Below are 23884 nucleotides of genomic sequence, written 5' to 3'. Positions count from 1 at the left end.
TAATGTTAATTAATAGCATTTCTAGTTAAAAAGTATGTCATGCTTCTATTAAATTTGACTAGTCATGCCTTAAAAAATATGTATTTACAATTAAATACCCAGAAAAGTGTTTTTTCTGCAAAAATTTTAAAATTTGTCCCCAAGAAATTCAAATTATCTAGGTTCAAGTGATGGAATCAGTTAGTGTGGGACAAGGGGCACCAAATAAATCAAAATTGTATGGATATATTTGCTCTAATTGTTTCGCTTCATTTAATAGGTATATAAATTAGTTTTCATTGATGATTTTTTTTCTTCTGAATTTCATACAATTAAACTTTTAATTTGGTTCTAATATTTAATGTTTTTAACAGTACGATTCAAAATAAACTGGAATGTAAAAATATCAATACGCATAAACTTAACAAAAATAATATTTTTAAAAATCTGACTGCCTTATAACTTTTGACATTTCTTTAAAAACCTATTTAAAAATTATTTACTTCATTTAATTACTCTGATGTAATAAATAATAAAATACAATTCAACGATTAAAAATAAATTGTTAAAACTTTTAACTTTTGTTTAATGAGTGCCAAGCTTCATCTTCGAGAGACGATTCCCATTCATTGGTTCTAGCAGATTTTGTACTGCATTCCTTATCCTTCCATGAATCCCATTCGGTCTTTAATGTATCATTATGTGATTTCTGAAGACTGCAAGAAAAGTAAATTTGTTAATTGACACTCAAAAATTAAAAAAAAGATCATACATACTTCTGAGGCGTTGGGCTCGATATGGTTTCATACAGGAGCGAAGACTTTTCTGTTGTGCTGCCTGAAGGAGAAACCGGACTCTGTGCTGAAGGAATATTACTGCCAGCAATATCTTGCCAACCTTTCCTCCCTAAGTCCCCTACCTAACAACATAGATACTAAGTTTTATTGTTTCAATTTTTTTTATAATTGTTTTTACATGTCCATGATGAAAAGTCAAAAATGGATTTTTTCCAAATTATATATTTATGTTTCTTTGTAATAGGTCTAACATTTTTTTTTAATAAAAAATGTTTTATGTACTTTTAACTTATTTTAAATAAATTAATATTGATTTTTTTTACCTTATGCACTTTTTATTTTATTATTATGTTACGTGTTGTGTAAAATCATCAAACTGTAAATATATTAAGGGGACCAAAGAGAAAGAGTCGTTAGTGATTTGCCACACTAGTGGCTACGGGTTCAAATCCTAGCAAACTTTGACTTATCTTGCACTGGAACTGACTGTGAGAACACAACAACTTACTCGTCCGATGTGAGCGATCACATTGAAACAGACTTATCAGGGCTATTTGTCCTTCGGTAGTGGTTGTTTCTTTGTACACATAAATTTTGAATGATTTTTTCAATTTTTAAAACATAATTTAAAAACATTTCTTGAATTAAAAGAATTATTTTTTTGTCCATCCATGGATAGGTCACAAATAATCCAATTAACTTCACATCAAAAGGTGCACTAGGCCTCGCTTCGCAGAAATCTGCGAATTCACTTGAAAATGGGCGATGATCTAAACACAATGAGTACATTTTTTGTGTGTGCATTTTTTTCATGAATAATTAATGTATGTACAATTTATATTAAATTTTATTTTATAGCACTGGTAGAAATTTAAATCCGGCAGCTGTTGACAATGAAAGCATGCAAAATCCAAGCTAACTGATGATTAAAAATCGGTTGTAGTCGGTTCCAGTGTGAGAGGGTTGATTATATCCCTAGGTTGGGAAAGTTTTTGTAATGATGGTCGAATACGGATGATCAAAAATCAGATGTAGTCGGTTCCAGTGTGAGAGCAGCATAAGACTACTGTTTGAGAATAATTTGATAAAAGTGTTGAAAACTGGTTCTGATCCTTCATCCACAAACCCAACCCATGAATCAGGTTGAAAGCTAAGTTCACAGGAATGACTTGAATCATTTTACAATCATAATGTGTCTTTTTTAAGTTTGACAATATGATACTGAGGTATGGAATTCGGGTAATATTTTGATACTATGGGAGAAGTTACAACCAGTGATACACGTTAGGTCCATGAATTTGAAAAAGACAGTACATTCATTCAATGAGTACTGATGTGGTTGAAAAATTATAAGTGGCAATATAAACCTACCTTCCTATTTTTACCAAACAACACAGCTCTAATGGCACTATTAAGGTTTATCATAAAAAATTTAAAAAAAATGTCAACTGTTCAACAAGTATGAATTGTCACTTATTTAAACAACACCTCACACTCGCTTCCTAACACATAAAGCTCAACTTTCTGAAACGGTGAATCAAGATTTTACCACATTCAACCTATACTACTTAAATCAAAAAGTCACATTCTTAACATTTTCAGGACTCATGAGTTATCTTGTTTTGGCTTGGATGATCTCAGGCCGAGTGACAAGTTATATCATTCTTGTGTTTATTGCATTTAACATTTGTTTTTCTCCTTTATTTACTTACATTTGTTAAAAACTATAATTAAGGAATATACTGTCAAATTTTGAACAGAATTGGTGCTCCTCAAAAGGAGCAAGATTTGATGCGTGAAGCAAAATAAATCAGGTTGGGAGGTCGTAGCAACGAAGAATTTATTAGGAAACGCATTTTAGCATCCTAAAATCAGTCCCAAAGTGTTAATTGGATAAATATTTCTTACAGTGAGAAAAACATAAAATGGATGAACCACCGTTTTGTTGTTAAATGGATCAGAATATTAAAAGGGCATGGAATGAAGAAACACATAGATGCAATTCAACATTATAAAACTTATTCTAAATGATTATTGTAAAGTAATTCCTAGCGTAGGACAGGAGAGGTCAAGTCCAACCCATGGGGTGTTGCGAATGAAGGGTTAAATCATTTTACAATATATTTTTCAATAAAAAACACCATGGACTCTGCCGGTATTCAAACCCAGAACTACCGTGGCAAATATGGACCAGTTGGTCCCCTTCTGTAGAACCAACACTGTTGAATAATTGAAATATAAAAGACGTTATAGCTAATAGTGTAATAAATTTATATTAAACCTTTTTCTTTTTATCATGGACTGTATATGCACTTTATTTTAATTTTTTAATTCAACTAAGATGAATCCAACTGGAAATTTGATAGTGTTGTTAAAAAAGTGTAAAGCATGAAAAACCTCTCACATCACCATGGTCTCATTTCATTTCATCTCAATATCTTATACAAATATCCCCCAAATACCAAAACAAATAATAATGAAAACATTAACAAATAATAAGCAATTATATAACAAAATAAATCAAACAAAAGATTTTAAAGAAAGTAAAAGTTAATAAACAAATAAATAAATAAAATAAAATAAATAAATAAAAATACCTTATTTGCTAACTCTGAAACCTGATTGCCCACTTCCTCAAGAATTTTTCCTTCTTTAACCTAATTACAATGAAAACAAACCAAAATAATAATAATAATAAAAGAAAAAGAAAGAAAAAAAAATGAAAAAGAACCAAATATTCAACAGTAACACACCTTGTCTGTTACAGTAACACCAATTTCAGCTACCTTTTGTGATGCAATGGAACCAATTTTGAATGCACTTTCTGTCGTTTTGTTCGCTATTTTCAAGGCGGATTTTGAAAACAGAGACCACCCCTAAAAAAAGAAAATACATTTAAAAGAAAAATAAATCAGAAAGTAAGGCTTAAGCAAACAAACCGATTGACCAAATGAGCTTAATGAAGAGACAGCCGTGTCAAAAAATTCCTGCGAAGAACTTCTTGGTGGTGGATCCATAGTGTATCCAAAACCTGAGTACTTCCCACCTTGATTAGGTGGTAAATCACTGTATTAAAAAAAATTGATTAGTATTTTGCGTCTGTGTTTACATGTATGTTTCATGTTTGTACAATTAATTGCTGAATGTATTTTGCCATAAACAAACCCAATAAGACTTTTAAAAAAATCAATGATCAATTATTTTTTTAAGAAAAATATTACCTTGGCCTTTTTAAATTTTCTTGCTGTTTCCTGTGGAAAAAGGCTTCCTTTTCATCTTTAAACTCATGTGAATTATAATTTTGATAGTTCTGGTAGCTTCCGCCATTGTTGTAAGAACTATTTTCTGTCATATCTTGATAGGACTGACAGGAATCATTTTGCTGATAATTATCACTTAAATCATTACAATAAAATATTTAATATAGAGCATTTTTTAAACAATCTTATAATCGTGGTAATAATCGCAAACATTTACCTTTTAAATTTGTAAGAGTTAAAGCTGTCAACTTTAGCAGTAGTAGGACTCCATTCCTTGCCATTTGCCAGTGTTGAAATCTAAGGATAAAAACAGTACAAATCGTCTAGTCTTTTTAAATTTCAAATAATATATTTTTAAGAAGCCTGGAGGTCTGCAAGTCATCTAACATTGATCCTCAGCTTGATCGTCCCCAACTCAACGAAGATCAAGTTCAGGGACGATCAAGCTGCAGACAAAATGAACTTTTGGAAGAAATTTGAATAATTGCATAATTCCGATGGTAGTGTTGAAAATATTTATTCCAGTTTAGGTCTGTAGATTTATTGAGACATTTATACATTTTGATTTACAGTAGACTAATATTGACTAAAGTTTAAAAGGTCACAAAGCGTACTTAAATTTATATTTTTAAATCAAGTCAAATTTGAAATTACTCTTTCCATGCTTGTTATGAGTTGTAAATCAACTTAACATTGTGCAGTTATATTTGGTAATTTTAAAACTGAATAGAACAAATCAAAACAATAAATATTAAAATTTCATTCATTCATAAATTCATAAAAAAATTTAATCATACATAGATCAGACAAAAAAAGATATATTTTTAAGTAGCAACACCATACCTTATCGCGATAAAGAGCTGCAGCTTTTGTGTTATACTTGTTTTGAATAGGAAGTGTCTCATCCCAGTCATCTTGACCATCAAAAAATTCTCTCGCCTTCCTATTACCCCCAACCTTTATGACAAAATCAAATTAGTATATTAATTTTTTTTAAATTTCAATAAATTACCTTCATTTTTTCTAGTTCTATATCCTTCCATTTGTCCATCGTTATTGATCTGACAAAAGATAAATGAACACCTAGTCCTCTGTGCTTGCCAGAACATTCTAAACAGATCCAAATCCCGTAAGTAACTGAAGCCCATTGAGGATTATGGGTCCCACATTCGAAACATTTCTGGAAAAAAATATAAATCAGATAGATGTTTCTCAGATAGATAATAGTCAATATAATAGAAAAGTAAAAAATAGATATTTGATGTTAATAAATAACCAATAAATGTCCAGTAAGTGTTCTATGAGATTCATGTCAGGAGAACGTGCTGGACAATTTGTTGTGGTAATCATTACATTCTCCAAGTAATAGGTGACAACTTGAGCTACATACGGTCAAGCATTACCATACATTAACACAAAGTTGTACCCAAGTTGCGGATGGCTCTCAGCTTCCGGAAGAACTTCCTCATCCCACTGACTGTCTTCGGTGACACAAGGCACATGAAGTAAATCATTCTCCACGTCTTCTCCACATACAGTCTCAGTCATCTGAATTCCACAAACCAAACCGACACTCACCTGTGAAGAGAACAGCCCCCTATTGTCCAAGTGAGATGCTGATTTGCGAATAGTTATACTTGATGCCTCTACAGTAATAAAGAACCTGATGCGGGACGTCTAGAGACCAGCATAGTCTCACAAAACCTTTTGATGACTAACAAAGTTCACCGTTACGTTATGGACTTTTGGAGTTGACTTTAAAGGAAGATGTTTGACCGTTCCATAGAGCAAGAAAAGCAATAAAACTATTGCCTCTAGCGGTCGTACATCGCTTTTGAACCCTACGATTGAGATTTCTGGTAGTCCTTAAGATCATCGTGGTTGATAGAGTGTGGCATACTCAAAACTTGGGCTACCTGGTAGAGACCATGTCTGTCATTGGCCAAAGCATCTGCTCAGGCAAGATCTTCTGAACTTAAAACCATGCTTTTATGAACAAAAAAAATTATTCAACTTTATTGTTTCATCAAATCAAACCATTTATAAAACCAATTAACGCACTTGACAATTAATTTTTTTTTGTCCTTGAGTGCACATTGTTTCTAGTTTTTTATCCACGCAAGATTCTTTATGCTGAATTCATTCACAAGCATCCTGACAACACACAGTTCAACATTCTAAAGTTAAGAGTGTAAGATTGTTTTGATAATAAATAATTTAGGCCAAAGTTCACATGCCCCTTATCCATGGATAAAATTGGCTGATATGTATCAGAACTTGACTTTGAATAAATGTGGGTAAGAATGCCATCCAATTTGAGAACTGTGCAGGGAGATTTTTTTTTTTTGAGGTTTGGGAGGTTGATTAAGACTTAAAAATTCCTTTCCTCCACTGCGATGTATTCTGGAACCCCTATAAATTATGTCGTATGTTGGAAAGTGCTTTTTCCTATAAAAATAAGTATTTTCCTTGGTCTTCGCGCACCTCTTTTGATGTGAGAATTGCCTTACCGAAGTGGCTGTACTGTAACCGGGCTAATGCTTCAAACACACCAAGGACATGTGCCGATGTTTCCGGACCCTCCTGACAGAGTTGGCAGGTCTCTGCTCTGCCATATTCTTTAGGTTACCATCTTTAAGAAGGTCGGTATAGAGGCCTATATATTTTTTCAAATCCTGCCTGCCGAGAGAGGAATTACTTCGCCTTTCTTTTAGAGAGTTTTGCAAATCTATTAGCTCGTCTCATATCAGTTTTGTCCAGCCATTGAATTTTACTTTATAAGGCATTTCTCCAGTTCTAATTGTTCTGGTCTCATCTCACTTAATGTGAAAACTATACAAGTTTCATAATTTTAAAAGAAATAGGTGATTCGTTGTATAGCAGTGGGTTTTGGTGTGTGTTAAACTTTCTGTTTGATTTGAAAGCACGTATTAGCGTGAATATTAGTGTGAAATGATGAATACCTCATCAACCTTCGCCTAGATTTGTTGTATGTTCGTTGGTGTAGGAATATTTAAGTTCTCCTTTGCCCTACTGTATCTAGGAAAGAATGTATTTAATGAGTTTGAATATGTTTAAGTTAAAACTATGTACACGTATTGGGGGCTGAAATGACTCTACTTAAACATTATTTTCTGAGAGATTTAGCATGTAAATTTAGCAGCAATAGCTTCTTCAGTGTGTTAAAGAATATGCATTCATTACCATATTGTCATTTCTAGTCATAAGATCTTGCAAAACTCGTCGAGTCCTAGGGCTTGCCATCTTCGACCACTAGCACTTAACACACGAACCGGTTGTTTTTAAATGAAAGAACTCCCACTTAATTGCTAAACGATTGATGTTTTCTGGCCTATAATTGTAATTGAATCATTTCTTTAACTGTTAAGAATTGAGACCGAGTTCGTACATAGTTTACGACGTGGAGGTTTTCATCAAACCCTAGTTGGAAACAGGAGCTGAAAGGACGTCACATGACGTCAGTATCATTGGAAAGGAGAGGGGAAAAGATGGAATTTTCGAACCATAACAGAAAAAAAACTTTTCCTCACTAAACATAATTATTAATTAGATTAAAATTTCAAAAAGCAAACAAAGAGATATTTGGCGTTTTCACCCATAAAACAAAAAATTCATATCCATAGACTACTGAGGAATATTCAGATTCTACCAAATTTCCTTTCAATAGAAGAAATTTAATAAACGATATACGTTGAGAAATTATGAGACAATCCGAGGTTTAATTTGTAATTGAAGGCTAATCTCAATAATCCGCACTAATTTACTAATTATACAATTTAAAAATTAATTGTTGCATTTGTCAAATTATTTTTCATCAAGCAAGGGTGGAATGTCAAATCTTAAAATCAGAAATAAGGCTGAAAAACAGCGAAAACAGTCACAAATATTGGGTTGTCCGGAAAATAATGCAGGATTTTAAGTTTTCATTAAAAAAAATCTATATAAAATATTCTGTTTACGTTTACAGNAATAAAAAGTTACCAACACGTTGGGAGAAATGTATTGAGAGTATGGGAAATTATTTTGATTAAAGAACATTGCTTTAAAGTAACTAGTTTCTTTTTTTTTTGTTTAATACCAAAATCCTGCATTATTTTCCGGACAACCCAATAGCATCTGTTTTTCTATGGTTGAATAACACATTTTACAGATACTCAACATAAAAACCTTACATCTTTCTTTGACATAGTAGGAAGATTTGAAGAAGAATTATGCTAATAAAGCTCTTAATTTTGGAAGCAATTTTGAAACACCGAAAAAAAGTTCTTTTAAACTGTCTTTTTCAATTTAAAATGACTTAGTAGGAATATTTGAATAAGAATTAAGCTATTAAGGTCCTTAATTTTGGAAACAAACTCGAAAAATGCCTTCCTGGGCGGATTCAAAGTAGAATTAAGCTTGTACAGCTCTTAATTTTGGAAACAATTTCGAAACACGAAAAAAAAGTTTTTTAATTGTCTTTTTCGATTTAAAATGATCTAGGAAGATCTGAAGAAGAATTAAACTAGTAAGGTCCTTAATTTTAGAAACAAACTCGAAAAACAAAATTTTTTACATTGTCTTTTTTGATGTCATATGCCTTCCTGGGTGGATTCAAAGTAGAATTAAGCTAGAAAAGCCCTTAATTTTGAACACAAAGTAAAAAAAAAATTAAATTGTTTTTTTTTATGTCATACTTCCTTCTGGGTGAATTCGAAGTAAAATTAAGCTAGTTTGAACGGGTGGATTTGAAGTAGATATGTATAACTAGACATATATAACTAGATGCTCTATATGAAATAATCACCTATTTCACTTTTATATGTTTTAAAATGTTAGGGGTAGGGATAAAAGAGGTGGCCACAAGGCTTTCTGTACCTTGACCTGAGTAGATCCATTGTGCTCCTCTAATTTTTTTTATACCTCACTGGCTTAGGTTGTTAATTAACCTCAACTGCATTGCCAGTGGCTCCTTAGTGTAACATTTTGCTTGCGGCTTTTCCTCTCGTAATTGCCAGAGGTCTTTTCTTCCTGTCAATATCTGCACAGTGCTTCTTCTGTCTGTACTCCTATCCGGTGCATCCTGGATTGGTTGTAGTTGCCTTCTAGTAGTTCCCTTGTTTTGTACTGGTTACACCTAAAAACCCAAACTATTATTTTTGGTATGTGTATAATTGATGATAATTTATTGCCTTGTTGTATAATAGATATATGAAATTACACACAATTTAAAAAAAAGTTATTTTAAAATTTAATTTTGCATAATTGCATAAAATTATCATTTTATGGATCAAAGAAAAATCTAATAAAACTGTGATTTTTTTTTAAAACCACCTATTTATAATTATAATATAAACAATGTTGCTTGTAACTGAAATGTCATTTATTGTTTTGTGTTGTCAATGTTTTTAAGAGATTTATTTAAAATTTTTTCTCTTTCTTGCAAACATTTTTCAATGGATGATGTCAGTTTGAGAGGACTTACAAGTGGGCCAAACCGTTCTGTAATTATGCCTCTGCTATCAACTAAAAATTTAGTATAATTCCATTTTATCGAAACTGAATGCCACCCCCTCCTTTTTTTTAAAAGCTCCCAAAGAGGATGTGCGTCTTTTCCATTCACACGAATTTTAGCGAATGTATCAAACTTTATATCTTTTGTCTCCACATAGGCAAGAATGTCTTCATTGCTTCCTGGTTCTTGACAGCAAAACTGGTTACAGGGAAAGGATAAAATTCTCAGCCCTTTCTCGCTATACAATTCATGCAATTTTACCAATTCGTTAAAATTTAATGCAGCCAAACTGCTTTGTAACGCTGTGTTAACTATAAGCAATACAAATCCCAAATACTTTTTAATCTCAATTGAATTCCCTTTTAAATCAGTTACTACGAAGTCATAAACAGAAGGTTTTTTTTCAGTACTTGGGTTGAGAAACATTTTAGACAAGTCATCTTTTTTATCCTTTTTTGCTTCGTCTTCTTTTTCTTTACCTTTTTTTGCTTTTGGGTCATCTGCTTGTGACATATCTATGTTTTGTGTTTTGTATGTTTATTAATTTATGTGTACCTTCAAACATGGGAATTTCAGGCTTTTTTTGTAAATTTGTCTGTAGGAGTGATAGCATAACAAAGGAATAATCACATGTTGCCTTATTTTTTGTGTCATCTGTTGACAATAAATACATCATTATTTATTGGTTTTATTCTTGGGAGCCTGATGATTTAACAAATTACCCTACCTATGTAATTTTTTTCTGCTTGTCTAATTTCTTTATTGCATTTCCTATATGCCAGTACCACATCTGGAATAAAGCGTCACAACCATATAATACCAATGCTTTCTCTTGGCAGAACTGGTATCTAATGCTCAACTTATATTTTGAGGTGGTACTGCAAATGGTAATGACCCATGTTTTGCATCATGATTTTCTGTCTTATCTGTTGAGCAATAAATAATTGAAATAGATATTATTGACTTAGAAAATATAAAGTTCACTTTCTCTGACGTTTTGCTCTGGTTCTGGACCATAGGTTTGTGTGCTTTACTGGTACACATTAAGTCCCTTCTTCCTTCTATTGTTCTTTACCAGATGGATACCTATATCCCTTGAGTACGCGTCCAATCTGAACCTAATCAAACACATTATGGACCAATTTGAAGGAAACTCAGCTTGAAAGATTGAAGGAACCTCAGTTAAAAATACACTTTTATCCCTTTTTCCAATTTGTACTTATTAGAGTTGAGACTCCATTTTAAATTATTGAATTATGTTCTTCTAAAAATATTTATTTTCCAGATTAATTTGGAAAATTCTATTAAAACTAAATTTTTCATTCTCTACATCAAAGTCAACTTCTGTTTAAGTTTATCCTTCATAGTGGCTTTACTTTAGGTTTGTCTTTCTTTATTTAACTTATCTTGAAAGGCTCTGTTTCACTTATAAGCAATTTTGTAGTAGTTCTTGTTAAGCTCTGTTTTACACTAACCAATGACTTGTCCCTGTATCCACGATACTAGTGGTCCATTGCAGTCTATAAGTTATTGCCTGATTTAATGTGTCTTTTCCAAATGTGCTTTTGCGGCATTTAACTTTTATTCTCATTTATTTATTATAATTAAAATTTACTACTTTTGGGGTCTATGAGGTGACGAACATGCAATTTAGCGACGAACATGCAATTTGGCAATTTCCATCATTTTGGTGTCCCTATCTATTCTTGCTGTTTTGCCTGTCAGACACATTTTGGTTTTTCAAAAACAAGACTAAAATGAGCAGATGAAAATAACGAAATCTTGTTATATTTTTATTTCATAACATAACTAATAACAATCAGCAGACCTGCTCAGAGACCAGATCTGAACCCAATCGATCTCATTATGGACCAACTTAAGCAACGACTACGACGGCAAAACTCAGGTCCTAATACCTAGAAGAGTTGTTTACAGCTGTTCTTGATGAATGTGAAAGCATTCCTAAGGATTTTACCAGAAATCTTTTACACCGAATGCAAAGGTGTTTAACAGATGTGATTCTTCCCAGAGGTATTAAAGGGAACAAAAAGTTTTATTCTAATTTATTTATTATATTTAAAATTTACTCCTTTGGGGTTTATGGGGTGTTGAACGTGTAATTTGGCAATTTGCAATAATGTTGCAATGGTAATGGCGTCCCTATCTATCCTTACTGTTTTGTCTGTTATTCACATTTTGGTTTTTTGGGATTTTGCCTAACAATGAAACGCATCAAAAACAAGACAAAAATGAGCAAAACCAAAAATATGAAATTGTGTTATATTTTTATTTCATAACATATCAACTAATAAAAATCAGCAGACCCAGCTCATAGACCAGATCTGAACCCAATCATACCTACTTAAGTGACGAGTACAGCGGCGAAACCCAGGTCCTAACACCATAGACAAATTGTTAACGGCTGTTCTGATGATTGGAAAATAATTCTTCAGGATTTTACCTTAAATTTTTTATAACGAATGCAAAGGCATTTAACGGATGTGATTCATGTCAAATATGTAAATATTTGATATTAAATTTAAAAATTATTATTTTTTGTATACCTTATTTCTATGACCAAATATAGCTTTCATATACATATTAGTAAACCTAAATACATTACAATTTAAGGGTGGGGTGTTAATTTTGACATTGTGTATATTGCAACTTGTCTCTGGAGTATTTATGTGCGTAAATATGTATATGTTATTTATGAAATAAAGAGATTTTACCATTATAATTAAATTAAAATGATTGATTAAATATTCAAATTGTTTTCAACTGAAATAGGCTCGTTAGAAACTTGAATTTTACTGCCCTCGTGAGGGGTGGATAAACTCCTTGATATATTTACGAATATTGACGTTAACGAATAAAAGGTCTATGATATATTTAATTTGTAATTGGAAAACTTTTTTTACTCACAGTGAATACGTATTATTTTTTAAATACAAAAATGAAAAAAGAGTCAGTCGCCCTGACCCTAAAAAAAATTTCCCCTTCTACAGAATCGGACTGGCGTTCGCTCCATTTCAGTGATTTGCACCAGTCTTGGTACGTTTCACGTTCTCCGTCTTGGCCTGCTGTACCGGCGAATCTCTCTTTTTAAAAAAAACGTAATTATATTTATTTTCGTTTATAAATTGTAAATTTCAAACTCATTTGAATGCTGAATACGTTTTCTTTCAAATTCAATTAAGATAGATTTTATGAAATATAAATACATATCTCCCCACGAACAGTACATATAACAATAACTTACAATTATATTCATTAAGTTATTTAGTGCTGTTGGTCTGGATTGATTTTATTTATTAGCTTTTAATATTAAACTAATAAGTGTCAGATCATTTATTCCGTTAAAGGAATTAAAATGTGGACTCCTAACCTCGGTCGAAACCGTGCATTTTTTTTAGTAGCACAAGTGTTTGGTATGCTTTTTGTATTGAGGAAAAGATTTTTTTTCTCTAAACCTAGATAGATCGATTTAACTCGTTTCTGTTCATAATTTTTTCTTTCAACTTGCATATCATTTGATATAAACAGTTCAATAAACCCAGGAAAATTATTGATCTTTCACAACCACTTTAGTGATTGAACAAATACAATTTTGCATAACGCCAGTTAGTGCTTTATGCTGAACTGGCATTCGGTCATTGGGTGTCTTCACTTGTGCGTTTGTTGAAATCAAACTCGTTTCGGCATTGCACCGACTTCAGTGAAGAATTATCATTTTCTTCCTCACTGAAGATGGCACGATGCGGAAACACATTTTAGTAGTTTATCAAATTCGCTAGTGAAGACAGGCACAATGTCGGTTTCACCAACACCCAGTATTAATTCTAAAATTATTTATTTCAACAAAAATATTTTTCTTTAAAAATTATATTATTATTTATTACAGCATAAACAGCATGTACTGAGTTCTGTTTTACATTCAACACTTGCGTTTGATTGTCCCTTCATTGGCATACTGCACTAATTTGCTAAATTGAAATACAGTGGAATCTCCATTATCTGAGCCCCAGGTCTCAGTATATGTATATTATGTATACATGTTTATATATTTCGTGTAGCAACGAGTCACTTCTGATTTAGAGAACACCATCTTGTATCTATGAAATCCCTGCTGGTCTGTTTACATTGATTTAAAATTCCTTTTCAACCTCTATCAAGACAAGTCCAAAATGTCACAAAAAGAGAAAACGCACTCTCATGATAGAACAAAAACAGGTGATAAGTGGTTGGTGAGGTCAGGTACCTGACTGCTCCTCAGTACTTAAAAACACTTATTGAACCACTGATCCCTAAACAACACAAAATGTGTTGAGGGGTAAGGCTGCAAGTGCGGACAAATTAGCCGCAGAATTTAAAGTTGGTGAACAAACTGTTCATATCGTGAATGATATGTACATACATAATTGACCTGACTTACATACTTTTAATTGACACGTTCAATAAATAAATTCTGTTATCTGGGGATTTCAATTTTCCATGAACCCCTTCCCTGTCAATACCCCAGATAATGGAGGTTCCACTGTATTTATTAAATATTTTTAAATTTTATTTATATAATTTTTACAAGGTAGAACCAAACTAATGACCACAAGGGCAGAGCTTATAGATTGTTTTTGATAATATATTTTATTGTTAGTTTTTTTTGTTAACATCTTTTAAGAGGAAACAGGATTGCGATAAATTGAAGATTATTGGGATTTTTACTGCTGAAGTGCATTGGCAATATCTATTAGTATGCTTTTGAACAAAGTACAATGTATTATGTCTTAGATCTGTTTGGTATTTTTTACAATGATTGATGCTTTGTGTGGCCAATGAATTAATTTTAAAAATGAGATGAGGTGTCTGTGGCTGCAACGATTTAGGCAACAACACGGCGCTTATCACTATAAGGTAAAGGTCTGGGTTTGAATGCAGGGCCGCTGGATTTGAACCCAACATACTTACAAATGGGCTTTTTTATTCAAATACACATGCACTCCAATGGTTCATATAACCTCGTAGTTGAAATACCATTGTAAAAAAAAGATAAGATATTCTTTTCAGTGAATGTGTTTTTAGGAAATTCTCTTTGTAGTTATTAGAATTTAACATTATTTTTTTAGTTTTTTTTTGTGGAGAATTTTTTTGAGCTCATTTATTTTTATATACAACTTTTATGTATTATATACGCCCAGCAGATTGAATTTCAATTTGTGATTGTGACATTACTGGCATTATAGAGAAAGCTACCTATTGGCAGCCACTCTGGATTAATAATAATATATTAATAATTCGAGAGGTCTCATAACAATATTCTTATTAGTGGTCTAAGGGGTAATTGTTAGGAATGGGGTAAAATTTGTATTAGTGTGATCTTGTAATTTATTGTGAAAACATCTTTTTGATAAATGAAAAAACCAGTTGTCATGTGAAGATCTCCGAAGGTCGAAATGTCGACAAAAAATGAAAAAAGTTGTTTTTCTTAAATGCTTTACCGCTCCTCACAACAAATTATAACAATCGATCATTAAAAAACACATTATTTATAAAGAAAATGTGCTTTATAAGGGAAAAGTTCAACAAGATTTTATGTTTGGTTTTATAAATCTTTAAGTTTATTACAAAACTTTTACGGAACATCGTAAAAAAAGACAGAAAGGAAATTGTGATTTTTTTACAATATTTATTAAAGCATTAACTCCTTCACAATCACATAAACAAAGACATAATCACTCTCTTCGCGATTACGACGCATGTCCGTCCACCCTGACATCTGCTATGTTTAACTTAAGCCCTCTGAACTCTTGAGGGTGGCACCTTCCCCAACCATACTCATAACCATGATTTGGTGTACCTTACATTATTGTAATATAGATATGTATTTAATTTATATGTGTACTTTTTATTGTTAAGAATGCATATTCTTTTTCCCAAAGCCAAGCAAAAGTATGAGGATTTGATTGGTAGAACTAATAATAGACTTATATTATACAAATTTATCCCAAAACAGAATTTATTGTAATGTAATGGGAAATAAGCATAAGTCATTTTTATCTAAAGAAAAAGACCAAATTGAACTTAAAATTATGAGTTAAACCAGTTAAATGTAAACTATATTTTATGCATTTGTTTTTATTGGTAAAAATTGTACTATTTTTATTAGTGTCTGTGTTATAAAAATAGCAAACTTATGAGCCAGTTTCAGTAGGGTATTTCAATTTAATTATACTAATTCATATTCATTGTTAAATAAATAATAATTTATTTATTAAATTTAAAACTTAGACAAAAAACAATACACCTAGTAAAATATTAAGCATATTTAAACAGTATAGTGGTTTAATAATATTAATGTTTATCTTTCAATTAATTAAGGTTTTTAGTTGAGATAAAAAAAGTCGTCACGAGCGGGATTCGAACCCATGACCTTCAGTTAAATATGCCGCTGCTCTAACCACTTGAGCTATCATGACTTAGATCCACTCGGATACTAACTTCCCATCTCAACCCCACTTTTTGAATTTTCCCTCTTTTTTGCCATCTTTCTTTTTTATCTCAACTAAAAACCTTAATTAATTGAAAGATATTAACTGGTCAAGCGGACCACGAAAACTAGTGAATTGATTAATGTTTATATTTAGCTCATAAATATGTTTAAGTTATATTTCCTACTACCAGCGACTTAATTACAGAAAACATAACTTTCTATAATATGTAATGGTTTCTTTGTTGCTTGGCATTAATTTGTTTATTTTTGTCATTGAACAACAGCGTAAATAAATATTATATTTATGTTCAACATTATCTTGAGTATAACCAATGTGTCATATAAACCATTTTATATGCCAGTGATTTATCCATTACGATGGTGCACAAGGAAGTTATCTTCCTTAATACAGTATTTATTTTCTTATAAGTTCTTATTTTCAAATTTGCATGTTAACATATTATGTATTAAAACAATCACGATAAATTGTAGTGAAAATCTGCATGCTGATTGATATACATCTGTTTTTTTTATATGTTGTTAAAAGTAAAGGGATGAAAAGCACTGAAAAAAAGAGTAATTCCGCTAAAGATGCTGATAAACCACTTCATAATATCAAATCCAGAATTGATGTTGTTGAATCAATTAGATCTAAAAAAATTATTTAATTTAAAAACAATCAATTGTTTTTGTTCATCAAAAACCCAAATATTCCATATTTCTGCACATGACACATTTTACAAACTTATGAATAGTACACTATTGACAAAGTAGCCCAAATCAACCTCTGAAAATTGTATAATTCAGAAACTAATGAATCAGTGAGAATAAATATATCAATATGGCCAGAGACAATTAGTTATATAATCATAATAGATAAAAACTAGGGTGGAAAATAAACACAATAATATACAAATAAAATATTTCCTGGATTATGTGTTTATGTGTTTATGTGATAAGTGATGTGAATGGAGTAAACCTCATGACTCTAGCTAAAAGAATCCAGAGCGAAGCCGTCAGAATGCACATACCAAGTGCTGCCCACCCAAGATCTAGACTCCAACCACTAATGTAACTCCTTCCGGGGAGGTAGTGCAAAATAAGTTTTGATGTCAGTTTGGCCGGTCCAATGCCAATGGCACCATCTCTACCCCCTGATGTACAATCAATTGGAGAAATGATTGATTTTCTTTTGTAGTGGATTATCATAAGTGTGAAGAGAGCGAAGGTACCTGAAACCAACATCCTGTTGAGTTAGTATGTATATGTAGCCAATATTTTTAATTATACCTGCAAGGAGATACATAACTCCAGTTACTAAAACTGCTGAAATCTGATGTTTAGCAATTCCAAATGCTCCAACAAGTGCTGAAGCGCCAAGAATTATAAGGCAAACCATAGAACAAGACATGGACAAATTCTGCATCCCTGAAATAATTTCTATTTTTTTACAACATAAAGTACTGTATGTAAAAGTAATTTTTAGGATTTTTTTCCAATTGGAATAACTTCTAATTAAAATAGGGCTCAAAAGGGCAATTATTGAGTTACAAAATCAAGCTATTAAAAGGTAAACAGGCACTTTTTAAGTTATTTTCTGTTATTGGTTATGTTCTGAATTTCCAAAATGAAAAGGAAAAAATATTTTTTCGTACTCTTTGAAACTATTTCATTTTTCTTTTAACATGTTTACAGTACAATTTCATGCACTTAAAATAAATACATAATTATTTTAAGGAGAATTACTGTGCTGCCAATCTGTTCTATCTTCTCTCCAATCCATCCTTTCATTTTCAGGTGTTAAGTAATTGACACATTGTGTCCTAGGAAAACCAATATTTTGGAGATTCATTTTCTCTTCATCTGAAACAAATCAAGATATTATACATACGATATGGCGATATTGAAATATAAATTTAATTTTGTACAGTTTTAATGTATTAAATAAATGAAAATAATTGTAGAAACTGTGTGCATTAATTAACTGTTTGATTCTTGTTTTAGAAAATGCCTGAAGCTGTCAAAGAAACAGAAGCTGAAGCTCCAGTCCTTCATCAGTCGAATGAAGAGAAGGTCGTCTCATGTGGGAAGTCAGTTGAGAATAAACCTAGTGTGGCATGTTCAGGTACCCTGCCAGCTGAGGAAGAAGCCGAAATGAAAATGGAAATTGAAGGGGAAAAAGCACCACCGACGGATGAACAGAATCCTGAAGAAAGTAGTACTTTAGATGAAAAGCCAACTAAAGCTCAAATTCAAGAATTACTCGAAAAAGGAAGAGAAGCGGTTGCAAAGCATGATTATTACAATGCTGCAGATCATTTTGGCAAAGCGTGTGAATTCGCAGCAAAACTTTACGGTGATATGGCAAGTGAGTGTGCGGAGAATTATTTTCTTTACGGTTCCGCGATGCTTGAATGTGGAAAGGCGGAAAACACTGTCTTAGGAGAAAAAGTGAAAGATGAAGATGATGAGGATGATGAAGACGAACAGGATGAAGACAATGAAGTCAGTTCGAACAAACAAAATGGTGATAGTCAAGGAGAAGAAGAAAAAGTTGTTTCAGAAGAAAAAGTTGTTTCAGAAGAAAAAGATCTTTCAGAAGAAAAAGATGTTTCTAAAGAAAAAGATGTTTCAGAAGAAAAAGATGTTTCAGAAGAAAAAGATGTTTCAGAAGAAAACAAAAACAGCGGTGACCATGCGAATGGCGAAAGTAAAGATAACAGCACTGAAGAGAAGGTAGGAACATCATCTGGTGAGGCTGAATCAAAAGACAATGACGAAACAATCGATGGGGCTGGAGAAAAGGAAGAAGATGAAGATTCGAGTTTAAAAGTCGCATGGGAGATGTTCGAACTAGCTAAAGTGATCTTTGAAAAGTCTGGAAACGAAAAACGATTAGCCGATACATTCATGAAATTGGGTGAAGTGGGAATCGAATCCGGTCATAAAACTGCCATGGAGGACATGAAAAAATGTCTTGAAATTCGTATGAAACTCTATCCTGGAGAAAGAATAGTTTCTGAAACCCACTTCAACATCGGTCTCGCCTATTCTATGTTTCAGCTTTTTGATGATGCTATTAACCATTTTGAACTATGCAAATCCATTCTAAAAACAAAAATTGATCATCTTCGTGCAACAGAAAGTAATGATGCTAAAGACGATATTAAAGAAATCGAAGACCTTCTCCCTGATCTAGAGGAAAAAATTCAAGACATGAAAGAGTCTAAAAAAATCCACGAAGAAGAAATGTTAAAGAATGAAAAGTCAACAAATAAAGAAGAATCGGCTAATGAAGAAAAGGGAGAAAAACCAAAAACTTCTGATGCCCCCGTATCGAATATTTCACATCTTGTAAAAAGGAAAAGAAAGTTAGAGGAAGTAACTTCAGATCTTAGTCCTGAAGAAAATCGTAAATCTAAACTTGTTTGTAAAGAGGGGGAAACAATTCAAGAAACCGAAAAATGTAACACAGAGGAAAAAGAGACTAAACCAACAGACACTAAAGAAGTTATGGAAGAAGCCAAATAAAAAAAAAAGTGATGCAAAGTTGACCTCAGTTCTAAAGAAAAACGAAAGGTTGACGAACTAGAAAATAAGATTCTCAATACGAAAACATACAAGTGAAGAAGACTTGATGAAAAGGAAAAACGAAACACATACTAATGAATAATTAGTCGTGATTTCTTCAATTTAAATAAAGAACAGATCAAATGAGAAGTATTAAAATACAAAAAAAAGGGATTTTACTGGCAAGGTTTTTATGAAAGCTGTAATTAATCGAATATAATGTAATTCATACCAAATTCAGTTAAACATTAAAATATTTTGTTAATTGAATTTAACTTGAGACTGAGTCTTCAATAGTGATACATATATTGTTCCTTAATGTTGTTTGTTTGTATTTATGTAGCTTCCATTTCTTATCATTCATAAGTTACTTTTTCCAAACAGACGTTTTGTTTTGCTTTATTGTTTTTCTTAAAAGTACATGTAACAAATATTCCACTGATGTTTTTGTGTGTTCTACAGGTGTTTAATATTTTTATAAAAATAATTTTTAAAAATTAAATACATTTTCAGAAAACAAATGAGAATTTGTTTATTTTAACCTCTTTGTAATTACCAATGCTTATTATTTAAAACAAACCACAGTGGAGCTTATTTAATATGGTATATTTTATGAATAAATAAATTTAATTACAATTCTAATTCATAGAAAAACAATTGTTATTTATTTATTTTTAATGAGGGTTTGCAACAGCAGAGGCAGGCAACAATCAACCCTCAGGGTGACAGTGATTGTTCTTTTACAAATTAGTATCTATTCAGTAATGAAATCAACTACAATGTTTTAGAATAGGAGCGAGCTAACTAGTGAAAACCTACAAAAATACTACCTGACGTTTATTTAAATACTCGTCAGTTCGTACTGTATCAAAAAATACAATCCAACAGTCTATAAATAAACAAAATAAGTCTACTTTGCATACATAATAGATTGCAGTTAACAGAGTTAGTTTCTCATTACCTAAGCCCTGTATTAGCCGTGTGATTAATTAATCAAGCCTTGTTGCCAGGTTTAAGCAAGATAATGAACATGTTAAAATAATATGCAAATTAATTTAAATGTGTTACAAAATTAATCACATAGATTTTGTTTTTAAGCATAATATGTTTTGTCGGCTTATGCTGTAATGTACAAGGGACTTAAACTTTTATTTACTGGTTTATTCTGTTTGCTTATTTTTGTTGGTTTTATCTGTAAGCATTCTGTCTGCACACTTTAGAAAAGAGCTTATAATGTTCGCCCTTCCACGTTTTTACACAATAGTAAACATTGAAATTTAACGATATTCTGATTAAATTTGAACAAATATAGGCATAATAGCAAGTTAAATGTTACTGATTACTGATTTATATAAGCTCAAATCTGCCCACTATCACTTTTCACAGTCAGCTATTCAAGCTTTTGTACTTTACAATGAATTACCAGCAACCTTGAGAGTCTCCAGGTGCTATCAACAGCTAGGTCATTTCAATCCCCCAACATCAGTTCCTAACCGCTCACTCTTGAATACATTCTTTCTTATTTACATCATTCTTCCATCACCTATTATATAACCTAATTGAGGTTCACTGGGGGAACTCAATATTCTGCCATGGACCTTCTCACACATTTATGCTAATAAATACATTCACTATCAACCCCCAAAACTATCATTACTATACATAACGTAACAACCCTCCAAGACTAGGAACAGGGGACCCAGAGATACTTGCTGCCGTGCTCAGGCACAATCCTCACATCAGATGGCATTCTTACACGCTCTCTATATGGAGCCAAGGAATTGCATCCCTCAATGAAGTGGCACACATCGAGCAAATTTTTCTTTATGCCAGATACATAAGTAGCTTGTTAAACGTGACATTTCTACAGCCAATCAATTTTGGGCAATGTTAGAATATGAACACACTGGACTAATAAATATTTGTTTATTACTGTCTTAAAATTTAATGGATTTAGCGAATTTGATGAAGTGAATACAAAATACGAAGCTCTTTTCTGAAATCAAAAATCTTAGTACAAATTAAGCATAGTTCTAAAGAAATCGAAGAGCAGCATGAGATAGAAAAGTCAAGACGGAGTGAAAAAACAGAACAATAAATTCTCAAAGAATTGTAAAACTGAACTAAAATAAAACGAATCACAACTTAAAAAACAAAAAAAACTACAACAATAATTTGAGTTTTACTTCGTATCTCGATTTTATGCTTTAATTTTGGATTGGATTCCGTGTTTTGTAAACTTCGTAAATTTGAAAAAAGGGAAACCTTTTAGTCTGTTCGTCTTTGACGATTTTTAACTATTTATGCAACAAAGTGTGCTGAAATTTTAAAGTTTGAAAAAAACTTTAGTTCTTTAAACTCTAATTTCAGTTTCAGTGGTAAAAAAGACCTATTTTTGTTAAATTTGAACTTTTTGAATTAAAGTTGAATGTTAGTCTGCGAGTCGGTGAACTCACGCTGAAACGGCATAGGGTCACTTATTGGGTCCGACCTAGTCTTCCGGTCCCTCACTGAAGATGGCACAACGCCGAAACGCGTTTGTGTAATTTGAACGAACCCACGTGTTTTCGAATTAAGTTCCTTCCATCATCTCTGTCCTGTTCTTGCTGTTAACAGTAAACTTTCGTTAATGTTTATTTTCGGGCAGAGCCTATAGAGTTGAATGCCTTGTCACATCCCGCTGATACATATTGGGTTGACATTTTCTATGAATTCCTATTGGAATTAAGTTTAAAGAAATTTAGGTTGTAGTTAGTATACTGAATATAGTCCTGTATGTAGTTTTTTGAGAATATCATACATAATATATTTTTCAATTCATAGTACCTTCGAGGGCTAAGCATAGCGTCCAGATACCTCCGTGAACGGGCACGAGGAAAAGGGTCACCACCTCTTGAAATCGTTTGCTACGTTGAAGGGGCTCCAACAAGGCTATTCTTGAAACCTTGTCGTTCATGTACCATGACATGCTCACCTGAAACCACTTTTATTTAATGTCATGGCATCTACCAATTTGAGCGATTCGCCTAATTGTAACTTTATTCTACATAGAAAAGCAAAACGCAGATCTTTGTGACTCGGTGCAAATTGAGTTACATTTTATTATTATTCAGAAAGGAAAAAATAACACGAATTGATTGTCATGTCTGAATTTTTGATATATCAGATTACAAATGAACCATGTGGGATGCGGTTAGAAACTAGGGTTCATGTTTCCTACATCCTTTCCATTTGAACAATTGACAAAATTTGTATCTAATCACCTCGTAATCTGAGAAATTCGAACTGGCGAGACTGGAAACGCGATGTTTGTCCCATGTCACTTCATCCCAATGGTCGGTCATGATCGCAGCACAGAGGAGGCCGGTTGCCGCTATGGTCACCGCGATGGTGATGTGAAGAAGAATGGTTCGCGGTTCCAGGCAGCGCCGGCACTCCATTCTGAACCGCTGAAGGTCTTCAGGCCGACTGAAGTCTGATCCACATGGGTTGACACGCGCCGTGCCAGGTTTCCTGCAGGTACGGTCACAACCCCCAGCCACCCCTTCTTGTTAAAACAGACACTGCCCCAAATAGCTGTGCACTGTGCTTAATTCACGATATTTTTTAACTTGCACACTCCATATATTTACAAACCTAAGACTATTATAGGTTACTGACCTAAGTAAGCAAAAAGTACATTTTTATCTTTCTTTCTCAGGCTGTTTTGTAAGTAATATACCCATATAACAAAAGATCAATACAACATTAATCATATATTTTTTATTTTTACCTAAGACATATAAACTGCTCTAAAATGAATAGGGATATTTGTAATTTATTCTTATTCTATTCATTTTAATTAAATTAACCGATATATTCTTGTTATTTGGATAAAACAAAATAGAAAATAAAAAGCAAAAACAACCAAATGTTAATCCTCATTTTTAATAACGGATTTACTTAAGAATAGTAAACATGGGGAGGCGTCGGTGGCCGCAAGGTTTAGTCTTTGACACGGCGCTCATCACTGTAAGGTAAAGGTCCCGGGTTCGAATCCAGCGGCCCTGCATTCGAACCCGACATACTTACAAATGTTTTTTTTTCAAAAACACCGGCACCCTGAGGTTTATATGACCTCTGCTGTTGCGAACCCTCGTAAAAAAAAACCCTCGTAAAAAAAAATAGTAAACATGAAGATTAGTCATTTTGTAAACAAAACAACTTTTCTTTTTTCCAGTGTAATCCAGTTGTATTCTCTTTAAACATGGAAAGACATCATCTTGAACAAGAAGTT

General features: G+C 32.3%; 2 protein-coding genes across 4 annotated transcripts; both read right to left on the bottom strand.

Annotated features, from left to right (window-relative positions):
• Positions 1 to 215: 215 nt before the first annotated feature.
• On the bottom strand, positions 216 to 7489 carry LOC106662309 (ADP-ribosylation factor GTPase-activating protein 1). Of its 2 annotated transcripts, none has more exons than XM_014386325.2 (10): positions 7241 to 7489; positions 5049 to 5216; positions 4880 to 4993; positions 4254 to 4333; positions 3998 to 4171; positions 3716 to 3842; positions 3530 to 3652; positions 3374 to 3433; positions 756 to 898; positions 216 to 695 (listed from the first exon to the last, which is right to left on the bottom strand). In XM_014386325.2, the coding sequence occupies exons 1-10, from the start codon at positions 7298 to 7300 to the stop codon at positions 554 to 556; spliced, it is 1191 nt and encodes a 396-aa protein (XP_014241811.1). In that variant the 5' UTR covers positions 7301 to 7489; the 3' UTR covers positions 216 to 553. The 2 variants fall into 2 exon arrangements, with proteins under 2 accessions (XP_014241811.1, XP_014241820.1); XM_014386334.2 differs by lacking the exon at positions 7241 to 7489 and adding an exon at positions 5313 to 5456.
• A 9481-nt stretch (positions 7490 to 16970) lies between these two features.
• Positions 16971 to 23365, bottom strand: LOC106663791. 2 transcript variants are annotated; one of them, XM_014388883.2, is made up of 5 exons: positions 22872 to 23365; positions 22435 to 22582; positions 17785 to 17901; positions 17329 to 17466; positions 16971 to 17270 (listed from the first exon to the last, which is right to left on the bottom strand). In XM_014388883.2, the coding sequence occupies exons 1-5, from the start codon at positions 23046 to 23048 to the stop codon at positions 16987 to 16989; spliced, it is 864 nt and encodes a 287-aa protein (XP_014244369.1). In that variant the 5' UTR covers positions 23049 to 23365; the 3' UTR covers positions 16971 to 16986. The 2 variants fall into 2 exon arrangements, with proteins under 2 accessions (XP_014244369.1, XP_014244370.1); XM_014388884.1 differs by lacking the exon at positions 22872 to 23365 and adding an exon at positions 22065 to 22214 and having other exon boundaries at positions 22435 to 22536.
• Positions 23366 to 23884: the final 519 nt, after the last annotated feature.

Source organism: Cimex lectularius, unplaced genomic scaffold (assembly GCF_000648675.2).
Source record: "Cimex lectularius strain Harlan isolate CLEC.00 unplaced genomic scaffold, Clec_2.1 scaffold22, whole genome shotgun sequence".
NCBI lineage: Eukaryota > Metazoa > Arthropoda > Insecta > Hemiptera > Cimicidae > Cimex > Cimex lectularius.
This window is presented reverse-complemented; position numbering and strand designations above follow the sequence as displayed.